This window comes from Ovis aries, chromosome 2 (genome assembly GCF_016772045.2).
Source record: "Ovis aries strain OAR_USU_Benz2616 breed Rambouillet chromosome 2, ARS-UI_Ramb_v3.0, whole genome shotgun sequence".
NCBI classification, from domain to species: Eukaryota; Metazoa; Chordata; class Mammalia; order Artiodactyla; family Bovidae; genus Ovis; species Ovis aries.
The window spans coordinates 231854176-231876675 of record NC_056055.1 but is presented as its reverse complement, the minus strand read 5'-3'; the positions used below and the strand labels follow the sequence as shown (position 1 = coordinate 231876675).

Genomic DNA, 22500 nt, shown 5'->3' with positions numbered 1-22500 from the left:
TCTAATGAGCATCTTTATGCAGATTTGGGTTATTTTTAAAGGTAGCTAAATTTCCCAGTTGTGTGATTAGTGGATCAAAAGGGATGCCTGTTGTAATGGCTGTAATATTGCCTAATTAGTTTCTAAAAGTATTGGCATGAGTTATTGAGTTTAATGGGTGAGGGCCAGAGATGTACTTCATTTTTATTTTGCCTTACAACACCCATCCTCAGGGGAAAATGTGGGTTTTGTTTGTGTTCTTTTACATCTCCATTTTTCCCACTTTGAGCCCATTTTCAGAAAGTTGTCTACCTTTGACATACGATATAGTATATTATTTCCCATACTTTCATTCACTGATTGAGAATCTTAGGTTGAAGTTAAAAAACCTTGTCACTCCAGTTTCATGTCAGATTTTCAGGCTTGGTCAGTTCTGGTATTGTGCTGCTAATTATCACAACCTTATGGGACTTCTCCCTCCTTTGTGTGTAATTTGCTCCTTTTGTATATAGTTTCTTCTCTCTCCTAAATGTGCCAAAAACCAGTGACGGCGTGGGTTATTTTTAGTTTGCTTTTCCTATCTCAGGTCAATGGAAAGGTTTAGTGCTTCTTTGGTTTTTCTCTAAGGTAATCAACTTTATACCTTTGACTGCAGGTACAGTAATAACACAAGGAAACAGAAGGACTTGTTGCCTAATAATAAGTCATAAGGAAAGGACTCTAAGCCCTTTAAGCTCTGCTTTTCCACTTATTTTCTGGTTCTATCAGGATTGTTTAAAATATTGTTTAAATATCTGGAGTTAGTACACCTGTTTGCCTTTGAATTTTGTTGGCAGTACTTTTATGAGGACCTCTGAGATGATTTCTTGGTTTTTCAGGGCTTTTGCCCTATTTTGGACCAAACTTTGAATCCAGTTTACCCAAGGTTTATAATCTTAGATATAAACTGAATTCACTGTGGTTGAAAATTAAGTATGAACTGTTGATGGAGTCAGGTAATCTAGTGTCCTGTCTTTCTCTGCAGCCTTCTTTGCTTCTCCTCAGGAGCACTGTCTTAATGCACTAGGAGTTATTTACTTACATGCTGCACACAAGCTGTCTACCCACCTGTCTGCAGCGTTCTTCATCTCAGGCTTTTCTGAATTTGCTGAAATTCTTCTTAAATGTAGTATTTTCATAGCCTCTCACAGCTGCAGTTTCATCGCTCTGTAGACTAACACACTTGAGGGCAGCAACCAAATGTTCAGCACAGAGCGTGTCACATGATTGATGCAAAATAAATGTTAAATAAGTGACTTAATTTGAATAGCAGTAATTTGTAGCTTGGTAATTTGGGTTTGGGATGAGGTTTTTTTGTCTTTCCCTAAAGGAAAGACTGGCTGAGTAAATCCCTGTTTAGGGACATACTTTTTTTTTTTTTTTTTTTAACTAATTGGAAGAATAAACTCCTCTACAACTCTGATAATTCAGAGCGTTCATTTCCAGGGCACTTATGCCTACTTCCTCCTTGTTCTTTACCAAGCAGCATTATTCACTGTAGTTTGACTTTAGTCTAAAATACTTCTTTAGTAGTAGGTTTTTGCACTTCCAAGGTCATTTGGGGGAGCTGCTGTTTAAACAGTATTAAGTTGTAATAATTTTGGAAGTCTTTTGTCTGTGCATGATTTGCTTACTGATTTCATTTATTAAAATAGAAAAAGTGTCAATGAAATGTAGCTTGCTTGATGATAAATGACTAATAATTCTTTTTTCCACATCTTATAGTGATGCCTCAGTGTACAGCAGGTGTGTTCCCAGATTTAATCTGTATTTGTTTATAAATATTCAATATTTAGTTCTTTATTTTAAAGGAGAAGCTATTGTCCATGATGAGGATAGTAACTTTTTTGATGATGTAAGTCATCTGGGACTTAAGTGATGGGAATTTTGCCTGTTGTCTTCTCTCTTCTTACCCGTCCCCCATTTTCAGCTATCAGTCTGAAACTCCATGTATTGATCCACTATTTACCCAAGAATTAGAGATCTATTTTGAATGAATTGTTTCTGCTAAAGGAATCACTTTTCCATTTAGTTGAAGTGTTTAAAGATCACTTCTGTCTGAAAGGATGACAACAGCTCATAGCCTCACAAAAGCTTGTATTGTCTACGTGATATAGCTTGGGAGAGTTTTAAATATACAAAGTCTTGGTTGTTACCCATAGTGATTTTCTGCAACAATTTTTATGTAAAAAGAAGAGACTCGCTTTGTGTTCCATGCATTGGAGCTTTGTGCTGTGTGGACATTACTCCTGGTCACTGGGAGCGCTGCCTATGATGGCATTTTTCTGTCGTAGTCGGCGAGGCTCTGGCCTGGGCAAAAGAGGAGCAGCTGAAGCTCGTCGACAGGAGAAGATGGCTGACCCTGAAGGCAACCAGGAGACGGTGAACTCTTCAGCTGCACGAACAGACGAGACTCCCCAAGGAGCAGCAGGTAGATGGGCACTTCTTACGCCTAAAATGTGTTTATGTATCTTGCAGCTTTATTTGGAGATAAATTACTATTTAGGTATACCAGGTATAATGGAAGAGAGGCGACAACTACATCTTAAAATAAGCATCAGACTTGTTGTTTTCTTTCGTTTTATAGATTTGGTTTTTGATTACTTGTATTCTTTTGTTTCTTTGTATAATTTTTTTTTCCAAATCCAAATTTGTACTAATTAAGTTCAAAGGGCTTTTAAGAAGCAGAAACTCCCTTTCTGCTTAAGCTTCTTAAATATTGATCAGTACATTTAATAGTTGCCTGCTGATTTGCTTGAAAAAATTAAATTCATAATAAAAATGTACAGATATAGTTTAAATTGCTTCATACATGTGCAGATTTTAATTTAGAATGTTACAGTCTGTAAAAAATAAATATTTGGTTTGAACCTAGCAGCTTTAAGAATAATATTATTCCTATTTTTATGGGTTTTTTATTCTTGATATCTTAGCACAGCAAAAATTAAGTCACCTCACACCAAGTATGTATCCATTACCAATACATAAAGCAGGCTAAGACTTCAGTGTTCGATTGTGGCTAACAGGTTTAAGAAGTAGTTTGTTATCAGCATTTGTCACTAATATTAAAACAGATACAAAAATATTAGAATTCAGCATTATGAACATATGGTTATAAGTCCCTTAAATCTAGATAATATGTGTAACTTTAGGTGTAGGCATATGTACTCTTTCTTTTGAATGAAGTTCTTTCATGTATTATTATTTAATATCGGAATATGTGCCAGTTTTCTTTATTGCCTACAGTCGATCATATGTCCTGGTTTGACGGGAAGGTTCTGGTTTGCCCACTACTGTCCATCTTTTTTGCCTTTTGTCTCAGCTTTCTGTCCAGCTTAACATCTTTACCAACCAGTCTTTCCTGGTTTTGTATAATAAACTACATGGTGAACTTAACAGCATCTCATCTGGTAGTGCCTTTCTCCTAGAATAGTTTTTCTTAAGGGTTAAGTGGTAGAGTTTTGGAAAAATAAAGTGCATCGCACGTGCAGCTCGTTGAAGCTCTACATAACACAGCTGATGCTTCAAGTCTGAATATGGAAGTGGAGCAATTCCTGTGTGGGTGACTCTTTGAGATGGAGCTGCTGAGAGTGTGTTTAAAGTGGACTCATTATGATAATTATAATAGCTAACATTTACACAGCCTACACCCCATTGCATACACACTATTAAGCATTTTACATGTATTCTTATTTAATATTTGGAGCAACCTGCTGAGGTGTGAGCACTGTTATCCTCATTTATAAATGAGGAAAATTGAAATGCAGAATGGTTAAGCTTGCTAGGATTATAGGCCTGGATGTGTGACTCTTGAAGTGCACAGTTGTAACAACAGCTGTGTTGTTCTGCTTCCCTACGGTTACTAGTTGGTTTAATTCATATGAGTGTAATTGGAGGCCAGAATGAAGGGGTGGTGTGTAAAATTGTGTTCCCTGGTATATTCACCTAAGAGGATGAAGGCTTTAAGGGATTAGATTCATAAGATTGCCCTCCTTAAAGGCCTGCCTCCATATTTGAAATCACAGTGTAATCTCGGTATTGTCCAAGTTTATGTCAAAGATACATATGGTCTGTTCGCTGATGTTAGAAAGCACTAACTTGATTACATTTTGGAGGCTGCGTTGTATACTGTGGGGCTTTCTCTGCCAGTTCACTCAGGTAGTTCTAGAGGAAGAGGCAAACTTCTTACAAGCTCTGTATTAAGTTCTTCAGTATAATGTGCTTTAGTTTTTCAGTATATAAAATTGGAATTTAAAGAAAATTGGAACACACTTTTTTTTGTGTTGAATATTAATTGATGGTGTTAGTTTAGAGCATCTTTTAGCCTGCACCTGTATAATGTGTGATTATATTCTGAACAACCATTCTTTTGGCCTTGCTCAAAAGTTTTCATGACACTAAGAATGTATTCTTGTTGCCTCCTGTACTTGGGTATCTGGTAAACCCTTAGCCATTCCTGTGAAGTAAAAGTGAATTCTGTCAGCTTTAACTGTATATTGGAAACTGCCTTATATGATACTGTGGTGATTTGCAGAGACTGGATGGGCAAGATACCAATTTAAAAGAATAGATTGACATCTCTTAAAATCTGAGATTGGATTTTTTTCTGCTTGATTACCTTGTTTTTATTAATGCATTGTGTCTGGGGATGGATTTTGTGTGTATTGCCCAACATTTGATGTGTTCATTGAATTGCTGTGTCATTGACTCCTAGGAATGGAATACATTTCCTTACTTGCATGACTACAAACAGCCACTCATAGGATAAGCTAGTTTGGTTTATCTAATTTTGTAAAACTTACAAAAAGGGAGCTACAGTAGGCAAATGCTTATTAATATTTGCTTTCAAAGGTATGGCTAGCTCATCTGGTAAAGAACCCGCCTGCAGTGCAGGAGACCCTGGTTCTATTCCTAGGTTGGAAAGATCCTCAGGAGAAAAGGGATAGGCTAGTCACACCAGTATTCTTGGGCTTCCCTGAGGGCTCAGGTGGTTAAAAAAAATCCACCTGCAAAGTGGGTGACCTGGGTTTGATCCCTGGGTTAGGAAGATCCCCTGGAGGAGGGCATAGCAATCCACTCCAGTATTCTTGCCTGGAGAATCCCCATGGAACCTGGCGGACTCTAGTCTGTGGGGTCGCAAAGAGTTGGACACGACTGAGTGACTAAGCATAACACATACATCAAAGGTATGGCAGCTCGAAAGGATCTTTTGCTTTGGGTTCAATGATTTCTGTCCAAATAGGCACTCATCTCAATTAAAAATGAGAATATGCCTGCTGCTTCTTGTAGAGGATCTGTGTCTCCCTGAATGTTGGGACTGCACTAAATAATCTTAACAGCTCTTTTAATTCTGTGCTTTTACAAGTTTTATGTCTTGCTTTAGGTCTTTGTAGCAGGGCAGTTTGAGGTATTTATTATTCATTATGTAAATTCTTAGAATACTCTTTTAAGAAGTAACTTAAACCTTTAAAAGCATAAGTTGTAAATCTGTAGAATGGTTTAAAGTAAAACCAGTAGACCCTCTTATAAAACCCTCCAGCATTACCTTAAGTGAACTTTTACGTTTTTTCTTTAAAAATATGTGGTTCCAGAGTAGGCTTTTTTAGGGGAAGAGAATACATAACAGCAGTTTTGTCTATCACAACTTTGTATTTGATTTCCACAGTTTGTAAAAGTTTCAAGGCAAGTTTAAGAGCCACTTTGCTAAGTTAATAATAATTGGGACCCAATAGCAGAATTGGTCGGAGAAGGCAATGGCACCCCACTCCAGTACTCTTGCCTGGAAAATCCCATGGATGGAGGAGCCTGGTAGGCTGCAGTCCATGGGGTCGCTAAGAGTCGGCACGACTGAGCAGCTTCACCTTCACTTTTCATTTCATGCATTGGAGAAGGAAATGGCAACCCACTCCAGTGTTCTTGCCTGGAGAATCCCAGGGACAGGGAAGCCTGGTGGGCTGCCGTCTGTGGGGTCACACAGAGTCAGACACGACTGAAGTGACTTAGCAGCAGCAGAATTGATTAATATGGTTTCTGTATAATGTGAAAGAGCCAGTGTACATAAATTAAAAATTAGTACTGAAGAATATATTGAAGGTGCTGATAGTGTGTAGTTAATAAGAGTACAGCTGGTAAAGTCAGACTTCCTGGGTTTAGATCTCATATCCGTTGTTAGTTTTCTGATCTTGAGCAAGTACACACAAAGCCTAGGTTTCCTCTTGTAATACCTCTGGTTGGTTGGGAGGAAACATATGGACACATTCTCCATGGAGTTAACATTTAATTAGTACCTTTAGGCAGCATTACAAAGTATAGTCATGGTTATTTCCGGTTTTGTTTTATTTTTTTTGTTTTCAACAGATACGAAGTTTACTAAACTCTGATACTCTTTAATATTACCATTTCTTCTTAGCCTGTAACTCTGAACCAGGGGGTTGCCAGCATTTTCTGTAAAGGGCCAGATAATGGATGTTTTAAGGTTTATATAAGCTCTGTTGGAACTACTCTGTGGTTGTAGCACAAAAGTAGCCACAGTTAATAGGTAAATTAATGAGTTTGGGTATATTTTAATGAAATTTTATTTACATAGTGATGTGCTAGACTGGATGTGGCCTGTGGACCACAGTGTGCTGACTCCTGTTCTAAACCATACTTTTTTCTTTTTTCTTTTTTTTTACAAGCTTAAAAAAAATTCTGGTGAAATGATAGGATACTTAAATGAGGAGTGAAAAAAAGTATTATGAAAATGCGGAGTTGGTGGCTGGTATATTAGCATCTCTTTCTTCAGGAAAATTTGTTATATTCACATAGGTGATCTATGTGCCTCTTTTAATAATAACAGAATTATTCGTCTTGCTTGTGTTCTGTCGTTGGTCTGTCACATGGACGTAAAGTATTGTGGATGATGTGGTCATACGTAGATGAATGGTTTGTACAAAAAGTGCTTTGGGACTCGACAGACACTGAGAGGAAGGGGCAGTAAAAGTGCTAGTTTTACAGGAATATATTTTCATCTCTTGGTCAGATTTGTAATAGAATCAACCACTGCTTACTTAGACTGAAGTATTGATCAGGTTAGCATTTTGGGTAGTAGAATCCTTCTGAATCTGACTTCTTCTTTCCTCTGTTTTTACGTATTGGTTGCTTTCTCTTTTGTACTTATATTTAAATGTTTTGTGGTCTTCTGTTAGTTGTAATGTGTATCTTCAGTGTTTTGCCCTGAAAATAAGAGCATAATCTTTGCATACCCTTGAAGTGGAAGAAAACATGGCAAATGATTGTCTCAAGACTAGCCCAGAAATAGAGCAGACTGAAGAAGGCACACATCCCTGTGGAACATTTTCCCTGTTTTACGTTTGTGATTATTTTCCTGTTTATTAAAATCACAGTGGCTTTAGCAGAGTTATATTTATGGACTTTTCATAGAGGAGCTCAGAATAAGACTGAATTGAGGAGCAATTTCAAAGACAGGAGGAAACTGTGAAAATCGTAAATGAGTGAAATGCAAGGCTTGAATGTTATGTTTGTTTCTGTTGTCATCAAGCCATCTTTTTTCCATAAAAGCTACATGATGAAGTCTAGAAGAACAGCTGGTGTGCATTGTGCACGTTTGCCTTTAATATATTATTGTCTGTAAAACTCTGCTTTTTCTTTTTAAAGATAAACCAGACATAATGAGTTTTATTCTTCTCCTAACCCTCACCTTCTCCACTCCCTCCCCGCCCCCAGCCTCTAGTTCTGTTGCAGGGGCTGTGGGCATGACCACCTCTGGGGAGAGCGAATCTGATGACTCCGAGATGGGACGGTTACAAGGTAAAGACCATTATCAAGCTTATACGAAGCGACGGTCATGGGCTGCCTGTCACTCTATTCTTTGTTGAAATTAATTTGAATAAGCTCGTATAACTATAATCTAGCAGTGCCCACCCATATCTCCAAAAAAAGCTCTTGATATACTGATTTGGAATTGGAAGATGACCGATTTGTTTCTTCATCTTTGCTATTTAGATAGATAAAATCTTACGTAGTATATTTTATGTTGTTAATTTTTTTTTCCATTATGGTTATATATGCAGCTATTAATCAGTTAAGGATGATACTGACAAGGGGTCGCTTCATATATTATTCTCTGATACCTAACAACAGCACATCTGGTAGGATGCTCTTTTGCTATATTCTTTTGAGTTCTTGATCAGCTGTTTCAACATGAATGTAGAGTGTATACATAAATTATAGGCATTATAATGTTGTAAGTGCTTTTTAAAAAGCAGCTTCATATTATGTATCCGTTGTTTACAAGTGCATGGGTTTTTTATTGTCTTCAGTTGTTTATCCAGTCAGTCCCCAATGTGAGGCTTACAAGAAACATTAATGAATGAGTTTCAGATAGTCTTTTTGACTGAAACTCTCATGAACAGTTTTTCTCACTTTTGGAAACTGATAAACATGATTTTTCCTGTGTTTTTAGAGAATCTCATGATCATATCTGATTAGGTAATAGAGTAAAAATAGAGCAAATTTGCTGAACATATAACTTCTTCAAAATAAATGTTTTCTTTAGGTTTTTCTTGAACTATTTACATGGTCCCTGCTGGCACTAATGTTTAATATCTGCATAAAACTTTAAGATGCCCTGGAGCTGACACATACGGGTGTTGTAACTTATAGTAATTGCATTAGTATATATAAATGTGGTTTTGAAAAGTTTCTTGTAGCTTCTCTTTTTTTAAAATTTTATTTTTATTGGAGGTTAATTACGTCACAATATTGTAGTGCTTTTTTGCCATACATTGACATGAATCAGCCATGGATATACATGTGTTCCCCATCCTGAACTCCCTTCTTGCCTCCTTCCCCATCCCCATCCCTCAGGGTCATTCCAGTGCACCAGGCCTGAGCACCCTGTCTCATGCATTGAACCAGGACTGGCAATCCGTTTCACATATGATCATATATCATGTAGCTTCTCTTAAAGTTTAAAATTGAAAGTAGAATTGTTTAAATGAATTATATGATGAATCAGTTGTTGGAAGCTTCTAAATGAGGTAAGTTGTATTAACAACTCAACTGTTTCTCCTGCTCTGCTCTTTTCCTTAGCTCTGTTAGAGGCCAGGGGTCTTCCCCCTCACCTGTTTGGTCCTCTTGGTCCTCGGATGTCACAGCTTTTCCATAGAACAATTGGAAGCGGAGCTAGTAAGTGAATACTTTTAAATTTGTCCTCTCCTCGAAACTCTTATTAGTTGAGTGCTATTCTTAAACTGTTTATCTATTCATATAGGAGAGTTTTCACTTAGGAACTTTTCATGAACTTTAACCTATTTTAAAAAATAGAGCTTGTGGATATTCTTACCTTAAATAATAGCAACTCTTCAAGATTTTCTTCTGTCCTTTTATGTTTGGTTACTAAATTGGAGCCACTGGAAAACCATCCCAAGTTAACAGCAAGACACTTTTTTTGAGCTGTAGAGGAGTAAAGACTCCCAGGTGATTACTTTGGTTATTGTAACATCTGATTGCATGATTTGCATAGATTCATGTCTTGTGTTTTTTATGGTATAATAAAATTTAACCCAGTAGGCAGTTGATTATACAGTGAGCCCAAGAGGAGAGATTTCTCAGCAGAATTACCAGTAACTAAACCCAGAAATCTTATCATATATGGTAGACATAAGAGTGACTCTTTAAGTCTTAGTTTGTAACTAAGAGTATGATTTTGCATAATTACAAATTCCATTAAATTCCATTTGGTGGAGAATACTACCTTTAGCTTCCTTAAGCACTAAAAAATTTATATTTAAACATTTTAAAAAATTGAAGTATAATTGATTTACAGTATTGTGTTAATTTCTGATGTATGGCAAATTGACTCAGTTATACATACATTCTTTTTTACATACATATGTACATTCTTTTTTACTTATCTATACTGTTTCCATAGAGTCAGTAGGCTATTTGCAGACTTCGGTCTTAATTTCTAAAACTTCTAAAGTGTACCGAAGCTTATTAGCTCTGAACTTAAAAATACATATTCATATAATTTCCAATAAAATTTTTTTTTTAAATAATGCAGTGTGTGTATATGTGTTCATATATGTGTGCTTGAATCTTTTTTTTTCATTATATATATATGTTATTGAAGTATAGTTGACTTATGTTTCAGGTACACAGCAAAGGTGATTGAATTATACATATACACATTTATTTTCAGATAATTTTCTATTGGTTACTACAAGATATTGACTGTAGTGAGTTTCCCTGGTGGCTCAGACAGGTTAGAAATCCGCTTGCAATATGAGAGACCTGTGTTCGATTCTTGGGTTGGGCAGATCCCCTGAAGGAGGGCATGACAACCCACTCCAGTATTCTTGCCTGGAAAATCCCCATGGACTGAGAAGCCTGGCAGCCTACAGTCCATGGGGTCGCAAAGAGTCAGACACAACTGAATGACTAAGCATACGCTCACACAGTATATACTGTAAATCTTTGTTGATTGTTGCACATCTCTTTTTTTAAGTTGTTGACTTAATATGAATAGAAGGCTAGATTTCTAATGTACTTGCATCTTAACTTAATCTTACAGAAAAACTTGAACTTTTTGACCAACCAAATACCTGAGGGTTTTAAGAAGCAGTTCGTATTTTTGTTTTTATTTTCTTTTGTTTTTGCTGCCCTGTTACTCATCTCTCAAATAACACTCTCCGGCAGAGTTCTTGAGGACCCTGGAATATTGATTTTTTTTATTCAGTGCCATTTGTGAGGCACTGGGATTGTTCATGGATGATAAGTGGAGTTGTTTCCCACATGGAAGCTTCCCTGTTAGAGTGTGACCCTTGCAGTAAAGAAGACAATCATTACATAGTAAAATTTCAGGTAGTGTCACTGCAGTGAAGGAAATCAATGCAGACAATGGAAGATTGCTGGTGTGGTGATAGGCTGGTTAGAGAAACCTTCTCTGAGGTGTGGAGATTTTGTGTTGAATAAAATGAAGTGAGAAAACCAGCTCTGCAGAGGATGTGAAGGAAGAAGGAGTGCATGGCCAGAGGTGGAAATAAGTCTAGTCTGCTCATTAGACTGCGGGAGGGGAATAGGAAGGTGAAAGGAAAGTGGTAGAAGATGAAATCTGAGAGGTAAAGGTACTTGGCGGGTCATGTTAGACCTTTGCAGGTCAGCAGCAAATGTGGGGTTTAGCCTAAGGATAATCAGAATTTATCTTTATTATGAAAAAGATCAAACACATGAAAGTTGAAAGTATTAGTAGCATAATAAGTTCCATAAGCCCGTCAACAATCATCAGTCCACACAACCATTGTTTTATTTATACCTTTAATTGTTTGCCCCATTCCCAAGACTATTTTTTTTTAACTTATTCACCTGGATATATTTGAATTTTCTAACTATAAAAGTAAGGATATTAACATTTTTAGACAGTGTTCTGATTATATTAAGATCTATACTTTGCCATAAGTTAATGTGTGTGCTTTTTTTTTATATAACTTTGATTTCATTTATTTTGCCACTTCATTTATTTTGGGGGGAATTTTTTCTTCTGGAAAGAAAAATTGTTGCAGGGCTACCTAAGCATATTATCATTAAACATCAGAACTCCATATTAATGCTTGACTATTGCACGTGGAATTAATGTAAACTATATACTAGAATCAGAGTAGAAAACAGTCACACACACCCATGCCCATGACTCAGCTTCAGCAGTGCCTGCTTCGTGGCCAGTCTGTCTTTACACTCACCAACATTCTCTCCTCTTGCATTAATTTGAAATGAATCCTAGACATTCTATAATTTTATCTATAAACATTTCATCATGTTGCTCAAGATCGGTTCAGTTCAGTCGATCAGTGGTGTCTGACTCTTTGTGACCCCATGAATCGCAGCACACCAGGCCTCCCTGTCCATCACCAACTCCCAGAGTTCACGCAAACTCATGTCCATCAGGTCGGTGCTGCCATCCAGCCATCTCACCCTCTGTCGTCCCCTTCTCCTCCTGCCCTCAATCTTTCCCAGCATCAGGGTCTTTTCCAATGAGTCAGCTCTTTGCATCAGGTGGCCAGAGTATTGGAGTTTCAGCCTCAGCATCAGTCCTTCCAGTGAACACCCAGGACTGATGTCCTTTAGGGTGGACTGGTTGGATCTCCTTGCAGTCCAAGGGAGTCTCACGAGTCTTCTCCAACACCGCAGTTCAAAAGCATCGATTCTTTGGCGCTCAGCTGTCTTTATAGTCCAACTCTCAGATCCATACATGACCACTGGAAAACCATAGCCTTGACTAGACGGACCTTTGTTGGCAAAGTAACATCTCTGCTTTTGAATATGCTATCTAGTTTGGTCATAACTTTCCTTCCAAGGAGTAAGAGTCTTGATTTCATGGCTGCAGTCACCATCTGCAGTGATTTTGGAGCCCAGAAAAGAAAGTCTGACACTGTTTCCACTATTTCCCCATCTATTTCCCATGAAGTGATGGGACCAGATGCCATGATCTTCGTTTTCTGAATGTTGAGCTTTAAGCCAACCTTTTCACTCTCCTCTTTCACTTTCATCAAGAGGCTTTTAGTTCCTCTTCACTTTCTGCCATAAGAGTGGTGTCGTCTGCATATCTGAGGTTATTGATATTTCTCCCAGCAATCTTGATTCCACCTTGTGCTTCTTCCAGCCCAGCGTTTCTCATGATGTACTCGCATATAAACCAAGATAATGCCTCTTAAAACACACATACACATAGGCACATACATCCAGATTACTATTTTTATATCTGAAAAGGAAACCAGTAATTCCTTCTTTTTTTTTTTTTTTTTTCAGTAATTCCTTCTTAATAGATGCCAGTCAGTCAGATTTCCATTGTCTCAAATGGAAAAGCAAAAGTAAATGAATAAATAAAGTAAGTTTCTTGTGAACTGATAGTTGGGTCTAGAGACTTTTTCAGGTTCAAGTTTGATTGTTTATTTTCCTCCTCTGATGGGGAAAGACACTGCCCAAGTGGTAGTGTTTTCTCATATTTAGGAAGCGTACAAAGTCAGATCACCTCCTAAGCCATCAAAACTTGGTTCCTAGATAACAGGGATTACAAATGAAAGTATTTCATATCTAATGATCAGTCTCCATTTATTAGGAGTAAAATAAGTAATTTTGTTGAAATATATACTGGGTCATGTCCCTATTCTTTGCAGCCCTGTCGACTGTAGCCCGTCAGGCTCCTCTGTCCAAGGACTTTTCCAGGCAAGACTGCTGGAGTAGGTAGTCATTTCCTTTTTTAGGGGATCTTCCCGACCCAGAGGTGACACCAAAGAGAGAGACCCAGGTCTCCCACATTGCAGGCAGATTTTTTACTATCAAAGCCACCTGGGAAGCCCATAGAAAGAAGATCTCTCCCTTCTATTTGGTTACCCAGGAGAATAGTTGGCATAGGAAAAATATCTCCTACCCTTTATTTACCAGTTTTCCATTCAGAGTGCTGTTGTTATTAAGTGTCATTGTCAAGCAGGTTGAAATGTGTTTTAGACATTTCACCGATTTTCATTGATGATTAAATTTTCCACTCTTTGATCTTTTTGGTGTGATCTCAGTAGTTTTTGAAGCCCTCTTTGCTTTCTGGTGAGTCAAGCTCAATAACTCCAACCCCATGCTTGACATCAGGCATTGCCTCAGAGAGCCCTGGTTTCCTTTATAGGAAATGGTATTTAGATCCCACAGTCTCGGCTGTAGGTGTATTTGCTACTGGATTGATCATTGTTATTAGACTCGTTTAACGGACAAACTTAGGAACTGATTATACTTAATCTTTTAAGATAAAAATAATAAGTTCATACTGATAATGCTAATTCAAATTCAGGTCTTCAGGGGTTTTATTTATCGGGTATTTCATACCAAAAGTTTCAGTTCCGAGGAATAGTTATTTATTTATTAAGGCTTCCCTGGTGGCTCAGATGGTAATGTGCCTGCCATGTTGGAGACCTGTCTTCGGTCCCTGGAGAAAGGAATGGCTACTCTCTGTAGTATTCTTGCCTGGAGAATTCCATGGACAGAGGAGCCCAGCAGGCTACAGCCCCTGGGGTCACAGAGAGATGGACATGGCTGAGTGAATGTCACTTTCATTTATTTATTTAGGATAATCCTATAGTACAGAATTCAGCTTTGCAATAGAAATAGTCAAACTGAGAAAGTTTTAATTTTGCAATAGTTCTTTTTTTTGTTCTTGGGTTATATCTCACTTTATGGTCAGCTTTTTGTATTTTAGAGTCATTTGAAATAATTAATGTTCATGGTGCCAGGTGGGTTTGGCTCCTTTGCTTTATTTTCCTTATGATTTTTAGGTATTGACTTTAAAATGTTATCTGGCTTTTATAATTCATGTTATTTACACGGTTCCTGAAGTTAGATCTATAAATTTTTAAAAGTCTTAACATCTTTTACTATCCCTTTAGCCTGTTTCCTCCTCCCACACAAATAACCTTTGTAATTTTATGGCCTGTCCTTTTGCTGTTTACTTAAGAAAACAAAAACAAATCCATATTGTCTACTTCATACACACTGCCTTTCTTAGATAAGAGTAGTAAACTTTGCTTTGCCTTCCTTTTGACAGTAAATCTTGGTGTTCACTGTTCATAGATGCTGTCCTCCTCATGCACAGAGAGAAGGGGGTGGGAAGAGAGGGAGGGGAGGGTCCCCCATGCCTTTTGTAAAGCTGTCATAATGCTGTAGTGTGTGGATGTATGGTTTCTTAGCCAGTCCTGTGTTGCACATTTGGGTGACTTCCAGTCTTGGTTGTATTACAGTGAAATACAGCTTTCCTATTTTTTCCTTTTATCTTTAGGCTAGATTTCTAGAAAGGGGACTGTGGTATAAAGGGTCTAGGCATACAACATTTTGGCAGATGTAAATAAATCAGCCTCTTTTGGAGATTATAATACATATCTTTGGGCTACTATACATCGCCTACTTGATAGTAATAATGTTATCATATCCCAAACAATGTAAGCACTTTGCAGCAGTTTAACTTTTTCTCTTGCCATCCTTTATGTTGTTGTTTTGTTTTGCTTATACATGTGTTAGAAAGACAGTGGGGCAGCTTTTGTTTTAAAACATCCATCTTCATTTATTTTTGCCCGCATATATGTACCATTTCCAGTACTCTAACTTCTTTCCTGCAGTTCCTTTCTCCTATCTAGATTGTTTCCCTTCAGCCTAAAGAACTTTTCTTACATCGGTGTAAATGCTAATAGTGATTTCTCTCTGCTTTTGTTTGAGAAATTCTTGATTTGCCTTAAGTTTCAAAAGATCATTTCCCCAGGTGTAAAAATCTCATGTTAGCCCTTTGTAATGTCTCTTCCGGTTTCCGTAGTTTCTGTTTAAAAATCCTACTATAACCTTTTCAAGGCAATTCTTTTCTCCCCTAGCTTCTTTTAAGACTTACTTTGTATTAATTTTTAATATTTTGACTATATTAGGCCCATGTGACGTTTTCTTTCATTTTCAATTTGCTTGAGTTTCACTGAACCTTTGAATCTGTGAGTTGATACCTTTCATCAGTTTTGGAAAATTGTTGGCCATTATCTCTTCACATATTGTTTCTTTTATCTCATTGTCTATTCAAGTGTTCTCCTTCATTTTCTCTGGGAGCATCAGGATTGTACACGTTCAGACTTTGCACTTCATCCTCTGGGTCTCTCTAGCTCTGTTTTTGTTTTTCCCAGAATTTTTTCTTATGCCTAGTTTGAAAACTTTCTGTTGACCACATTTCAAATTCACTAATTCTTTTTTCTGTTTTCTTCTTCCATCTTTGGTTAAATTCATCAATGAATTTTAGATATCAGGTGTGTTTTCCAGTTCTAGGCAGTTATTTGATTTTTAAAAATAGATTCCAGTTCTCTTTGAAATTCATTACATTCCATTTTGTCCATCTTTGTTTATCCTTGCAATTTGTTTTATTTATTTTGTATTGGAGTATAGCCAATTGACTATCTGTGATAGTTTCAGGTGGACACCAAAGCGACTCAACCATCCATATATATACATATATCCGTTCTCTCCTAAACTCCCCTCCTATCCAGGCCGCCACATGTCATTAAGCAGAGTTCCCTGTGCTGTATATGTATAGTAGGACTTTTTTGGTTATCTTTTAAATATAGCAGTGCATGCCTGTTGATCCCAAGCTCTTTAGCTATCACTTCCTCTATTGCTTACATTTGCAATTTATTAATTATAGTTATGGAGCTTTCCCTGGTGACTCAGTAAAGTATCTGCCTGCAATGCAGGAGACCCAGATTTGATCCCTGGTTTGGGAGGATCCCCTGGAGAAGAGAATGACAATCCACCCCAATATTCTTGCCTCTAAAATTCCATGGACAGAGGAGCCTGGTGCGCTACAGTCCATGGGGTTGCAAAGTGTTAGACATGACTGAGTGTCTAACACAATCATAGTTACAGAATACCCAGTTTATAGTTTCTGGTGGTGTTAGCCTGCTTCTATTGTCTCTTCCCACCTTTTGATTGTTAGTCACATACTCCTCAGCCGTATCTGGTAATTGATTATGTGAACTGAAGAGATCCCAAGTGGTATTTTCTATTAGTGTTTCCTCCTCTTCAGTGTTAAACACTGTCAGAAGCTGACCACTTTGCTCCAGTCAGGGCTGTAGCTTGTTTCATATATGGCTCATTTCACCTCTGGCTTATCCCTGTTTGTCATGAGCCTCCCAGGGGTTTTTGCAGCGGCGGGCGGGGGGTGGGGTGGGGGGGGTCGTTCCTGTTTCCTGTTTTGAATTTTCCATACCATGCACTTTGTGGGATCTTAGTTTCCCGACCAGGGACTGAACCCACACCCTCGGCACTGAAAGCTGAGTCCTATCCACTGAACTGCCAGGAAAATCCCTCTCCCAGGGTTTGTGCTGTTGAGAACCTTGCAGATCACCATCTACTTAGACTTTATATTCATTATGGAGTTTGAAAATGTTGCAGATGTCTTGAGGATGAGGGGCACTGGCTGTGTGTGTTTGAGTCAGGCCTCCTCCCTCTGTGGAGACTGTGTCCTCTGAGTACCCTGAGACTGCAGGTGTTTGCATTGTCTTAGCAGAACCTCTGACTCAATCCATGGACCTCTTCACAGCCTCAGAACTTAGCAGATGTCCAGTGGGGCCAATTCACACTTGAACACAGCAACCTCCTGTGACTCCCTGAAATGCTGGGACTTCTCTTTCTTCACTGTCAGCAGTCAGTGAACTCATGCCCATGGGACACATCAGCCTCCTGCTTGTTTTGATACAGCCTATGAACTAAAAATGATTTTTAAATGGCTGAAAAAGTTTTAAAGAAGTATATTTTGTTACATGACAATTGAATGAAATTCAAATTTGAACTTATTGCTTGTATCTGTTTTCATGCCACAATGCCAGGATCGAGTAGTGGCAGCAGCAACCCTGTGGCTTGTAAAGCCCAAAACATTTACTGTCTTGGCTCTTTATAAAAAAATGTTTGCCTTCTGACCCATAATCTTTGATCAGTTCAGTTCAGTCACCCAGTCGTGTCCAACTCTTTGCAACCCCATGAATTGAGGACGCCAGGCCTCCCTGTCCATCACCAATTCCCAGAGTTCACTCAGACTCATGTCCATCAAGTCGGTGATGCCATCCAGCCATCTCATCCTCTGTCGTCCCCTTCTCCTTCTGCCCCCAATCCCTCCCAGCATCAGGGTCTTTTCCAATGAGTCATCTCTTCACATCAGGTGGCCAAAGTACTGGAGTTTCAGCTTCAGCATCAGTACTACCAATGAACACCCAGGACTGATCTCCTTCAGAATGGACTGGTTGGATCTCCTTGCAGTCCAAGGGACTCTCAAAGAGTCTTCTTCAACACCACAGTTCAGAAGCATCAATTCTTCGGTTCTTAGCTTTATTCACAGTCCAACTCTCAGATCCATACATGACCACTGGAAAAACCATAGCCTTGACTAGATGGACCTTTGTTGGCAAAGTAATATCTCTGCTTTTCAGTATACTGTCTAGGTTGGTCATAAGTTTCCTTCCAAGGAGTAAGCATCTTTTAATTTCGTGGCTGCAGTGACTGTCTGCAGTGATTTTGGAGTCTGACACTGTTTTCCCATCTATTTCCCATGAAGTGATGGGACCAGATGCCATGATCTTCGTTTTCTGAATGTTGAGCTTTAAGCCAACCTTTTCACTCTCCTCTTTCACTTTCATCAAGAGGCTTTTTAGTTCCTCTTCACTTTCTGCCATAAAGGTGATGTCATCTGCATATCTGAGGTTACTGATACTTCTCCTGGCAATCTTGATTCCACCTTGTGCTTCTTCCAGCCCAGTGTTTCTTATGATGTACTCTGCATATAAGTTAAATAAGCAGGGTGACAATATACAGCCTTGACGTACTCCTTTTCCTATTTGGAACCAGTCTGTTGTTCCATGTCCTGTTCTAACTGTTGCTTCCTGACCTGCATATAGGTTTTTCAAGAGGCAGGTCAAGTGATCTGTTATTCCCATCTCTTTCAGAATTTTCCTCAGTTTATTGTGATCCACACAGTCAAAGGCTTTGGCATAATCAATAAAGCAAAAATAGATGTTTTTCTGGAACTCTCTAGCTTTTTCAGTGATCCATCGGACATTGGCAACTTGATCTCTGTTTCCTCTGCCTTTTCTAAAACCAGCTTGGACATCTGGAAGTTCACGGTTCACGTATTGCTGAAGCCTGGCTTTGAGAATTTTGAGCATTACTTTACTAGTGTGTGAGATGAGTGCAATTGTGCAGTAGTTTGAGCATTCTTTGGCATTGCCTTTCTTTGGGATTGGAATGAAAACTGACCTTTTCCAGTCCTGTGGCCACTGCTGAGTTTTCCAAATTTGCTGACATATTGAGTGCAGCACTTTCACAGCATCATCTTTCAGGATTTGAAATAGCTCAACTGGAATTCCACCACCTCCACTAGCTTTGTTCGTAGTGATACTTTCTAAGGGCCACTTGACTTCACATTCCAGGATGTCTGGCTCTAGGTGAGTGATCACACCATCGTGATTCGTGAAGCTCTTTTTTGCATAGTTCTGTGTATTCTTGCCACTTCTTAATATCTTCTGCTTTTGTTAGATCCATACCATTTCTGTCCTTTATTGAGCCTATCTTTGCATGAAATGTTGCCTTGATATCTCTAATTTTCTTGAAGAGATCTCTAGTCTTTCCCATTCTGTTGTTTTCCTCTATTTCTTTGCATTGATCACTGAGGAAGGCTTTCTTATCTCTCGTTGCTATTCTTTGGAACTCTGCATTCAGATGCTTATATCTTTCCTTTTCTCCTTTGCTTTTTGCTTCTTTTCTTTTCTCAGCTATTTGCAAGGGCTCCCCAGACAACCATTTTGCTTTTTTGCATTTCTTTTCCATGGGGATGGTCTTGATCCCTGTCTCCGGTACAGTGTCATGAACCTCATTCCATAGTTCATCAGGCACTCTATCTATCAGATCTAGTCCCTTAAATCTGTTTCTCACTTCCACTGTATAATCATAAGGGATTTGATTCAGATCATACCTGAATGGTTTAGTGATTTTCCCTACTTTCTTCAATTTAAGCCTGAATTTGGCACTAAGGAGTTCATGATCTGAGCCACAGTTGGCTCCCGGTCTTGTTTTTGCTGACTGTACTTTGGCTACAAAGAATATAATCAGTCTGGTTTTGGTGTTGACCATCTGGTGATGTCCATGTGTAGAGTCTTCTCTTGCGTTGTTGGAAGAGGTGTTTGCCATGACCAGTGTGTTCTCTTGGCAAAACTCTATTAGCCTTTGCTCTGCTTCATTCCGATACTCCGAGGCCAAATTTCCTTGTTACTCCAGGTGTTTCTTGACTTCCTACTTTTCCATTCCAGTCCCCTTTAATGAAAAAGACATCTTTTTTGGGTGTTAGTTCTAAAAGGTCTTGTAGGTCTTCATAGAATTGTTTAACTTGAGTTTCCTCACTGTAACTGGTTGGGGCATAGACTTGCATTACTGTGATATTGTATGGTTTGCCTTGGAAACAAACAGAGATCATTCTGTCGTTTTTGTTTATATCCAAGTACTGCATTTTGGACTCTTGTTGACCATGATGGCTACTCCATTTCTTCTAAGGGATTCCTGCCCACAGTAGTAGATATAATGGTCATCTGAGTTAAATTCACCCATTCCATTCCACTTTAGTTCACTGATTCCTAGAATGTTGACGTTCACTCTTGCCATTTCCTGTTGGACCACTTCCAATTTGCCTTGATTCATGGACCTAACGTTCCAGGTTCCTATGCAGTATTGCTCTTTACATCATCGGACCTTGCTTCTATCACCAGTCACATCCACAACTGGGTGTTGTTTTTGCTTTGGCTCCATCGCTTCATTCTTTCTGGAGTTATTTTTCCACTGATCTCCAGTATCATATTGGGCACCTACCGACCTGGGGAGTTCCTCTTTCAGTATCCTATCATTTTGCTTTTTCGTATTGTTCATGGGGTTCTCTAGGCAAGAATACTGAAGTGGTTTGCCATTCCCTTCTCCAGTGGACCACATTCTGTCAGATCTCTCCACCATGACCCGACTGTCTTGGGTAGCCCCACAGGGTGTGGCTTAGTTTCACTGAGTTAGACAAGGCTGTGGTCCTAGTGTGAGTAGATTGACTAGTTTTCTGTGATTATGGTTTCAGTGTGTCTGCCCTCTGATGCCCTCTCGCAACACCTACCATCTTACTTGGGTTTCTCTTACCTTGGCGTGGGGTATCTCTTCACGGCTGCTCCAGCAAAGCTCAGCCACTGTTCCTTGCCTTGGACGACGGGTATCTTCTCACTGGCCGCCCCTCCTGACCTTGAACGTGGAGTAGCTCCTCTCGGCCCTCCTGCACCCATGCAGCCAGTGCTCCTTGGACGTGGGTTGCTCCTTTCGGCAACCTTTGATAGTGTGGTTTTTTCCAAAGTGTGGTTTGTGAGTTCCTCGGTCATGCCTGAGATCCTTACATTGAATTCATAAGGCCAAGGTTGATGGTAATTAGTAAGGTTTTTCCTTTTCTCTTGTTGGAACTAAAAGTGTAGAAGCTATGGTGGGTTTAAAACTGCTGGTACCTTAATAAGAATCAAGGCAGAGACACCAAATGAGTGGCAGTCATATTATTCTACAATGTTAAATAGGTACATGTCTTTTAAATAATTTTCGTGACTTATCTCAGATAACCGTGTATCATAGGTTGAGAGCGGAAGTGAAAGTGACTGGACAGCTCTTTTATTAAGCTTGACGTTTAAATGATTTGCAACAACAGCAAAATAGTGCTACTACATTTTTATTGTTTTGGAAAAATATGGCCTTTTCCACAAAAAGTTTGTTTATATTAATATGTAATGAATTAATCAGGTACTTAAAATTTTTTCTCTTTTAGTTCCCAACACATTTTATAAATAACAGTAGATATAATCCTCGTACACAAGAGTGCTTGGGGGACTGGGGAGGGATTCTCAGTAATTTTGTATAAAATAATCCTTAGAACCCAAATTGACTGATCTGTTTGAGGTTATTTCTCTTCATATAGCAAAGGGAAATAATGGCATTCATTTTCTGTTGTTGCTTTCAGTTTGGAATAAGGTCTTTTTATGACCATCCCAAAAGACCAGTGGCGTTATGAAAATTTTTTTTTTAATGATTACTTTGATCATGCTGAAATGATCCATATGCTTAGAACTTCCAGCCTCAGTGTTTACAAGACTTACCATTGCTTGTGTTAATTTTTCCTATTTTAGGTTGTGGTTTTTAGGGTATACTTTGAATGATTTCATTCTTTAAAAACAAATCCAGAAGCAGCTAAGGATTCTTTTGTTTTCACAGTTATTTTCCCTTCTTTTTTTTTTTCTCTCACATTATTTCAATACAAAAATGATAAGCCTGCCCTAAGTGGAACTGATATTATTTAGTTTGAAGAATTTTAAAGATGCTGTCCCTTTGAACTGGAATTTCTTGTAGTATATTTCTGATGATGATGAAAGGAGTTAGTGATATTCTGCAGTTCGTTAGCCACAGCCTTAAATAATAGAGAAAACAGATGAGGATTATTGTGCATCTCTTTGAAAGGTGTTTGCCCTCCAAGAAGATCATTTGTGTTTAATTGAAAAAAAAAAAAATTGCTGTTCATGTGAATTCTACATTCATTGACAGTTTCCAAATGTGTATCATTTCTAAGCATTTCAGTAGTAAGTGGATTTTTTCATTTCAGTACTAAGTGGGGAAAAATCCAATATACAAGGAGCAATTGGAAAAGGTCTTGAGAATGATAGGGTTTGAATAACATCAAGTTTACATTTGTAAGTTTTAATGGAGTTAATAGTTACAAGAAGGAGGGTGTCCAGGAAGATTTGAAACACATTTGTAGACTTTATTTTTGACTTAGTTTATTGATAACTTAATTATTGTGGTAGTTGAGTCTTAGCATTTTTCAAATGTTTTGAGGATGGAATTAAACCTTGAAAGTCGAAGTTCTCT

The 22500-nt window shown here is 38.4% G+C and overlaps 1 protein-coding gene across 50 annotated transcripts in view; it reads left to right on the top strand.

Moving 5' to 3' along the window:
- Positions 1 to 22500, top strand: part of TRIP12 (thyroid hormone receptor interactor 12) — a 154159-nt gene that overhangs the window by 81292 nt on the left and 50367 nt on the right. For all 50 annotated transcript variants that reach the window (XM_060410455.1, XM_060410452.1, XM_060410447.1 and 47 more), the window contains 3 exons: positions 2313 to 2449; positions 7744 to 7827; positions 9112 to 9207. In XM_060410455.1, coding sequence (XP_060266438.1) covers positions 2313 to 2449; positions 7744 to 7827; positions 9112 to 9207 — 317 coding nt within the window. The remainder of the gene's footprint in view (positions 1 to 2312; positions 2450 to 7743; positions 7828 to 9111; positions 9208 to 22500) is intronic.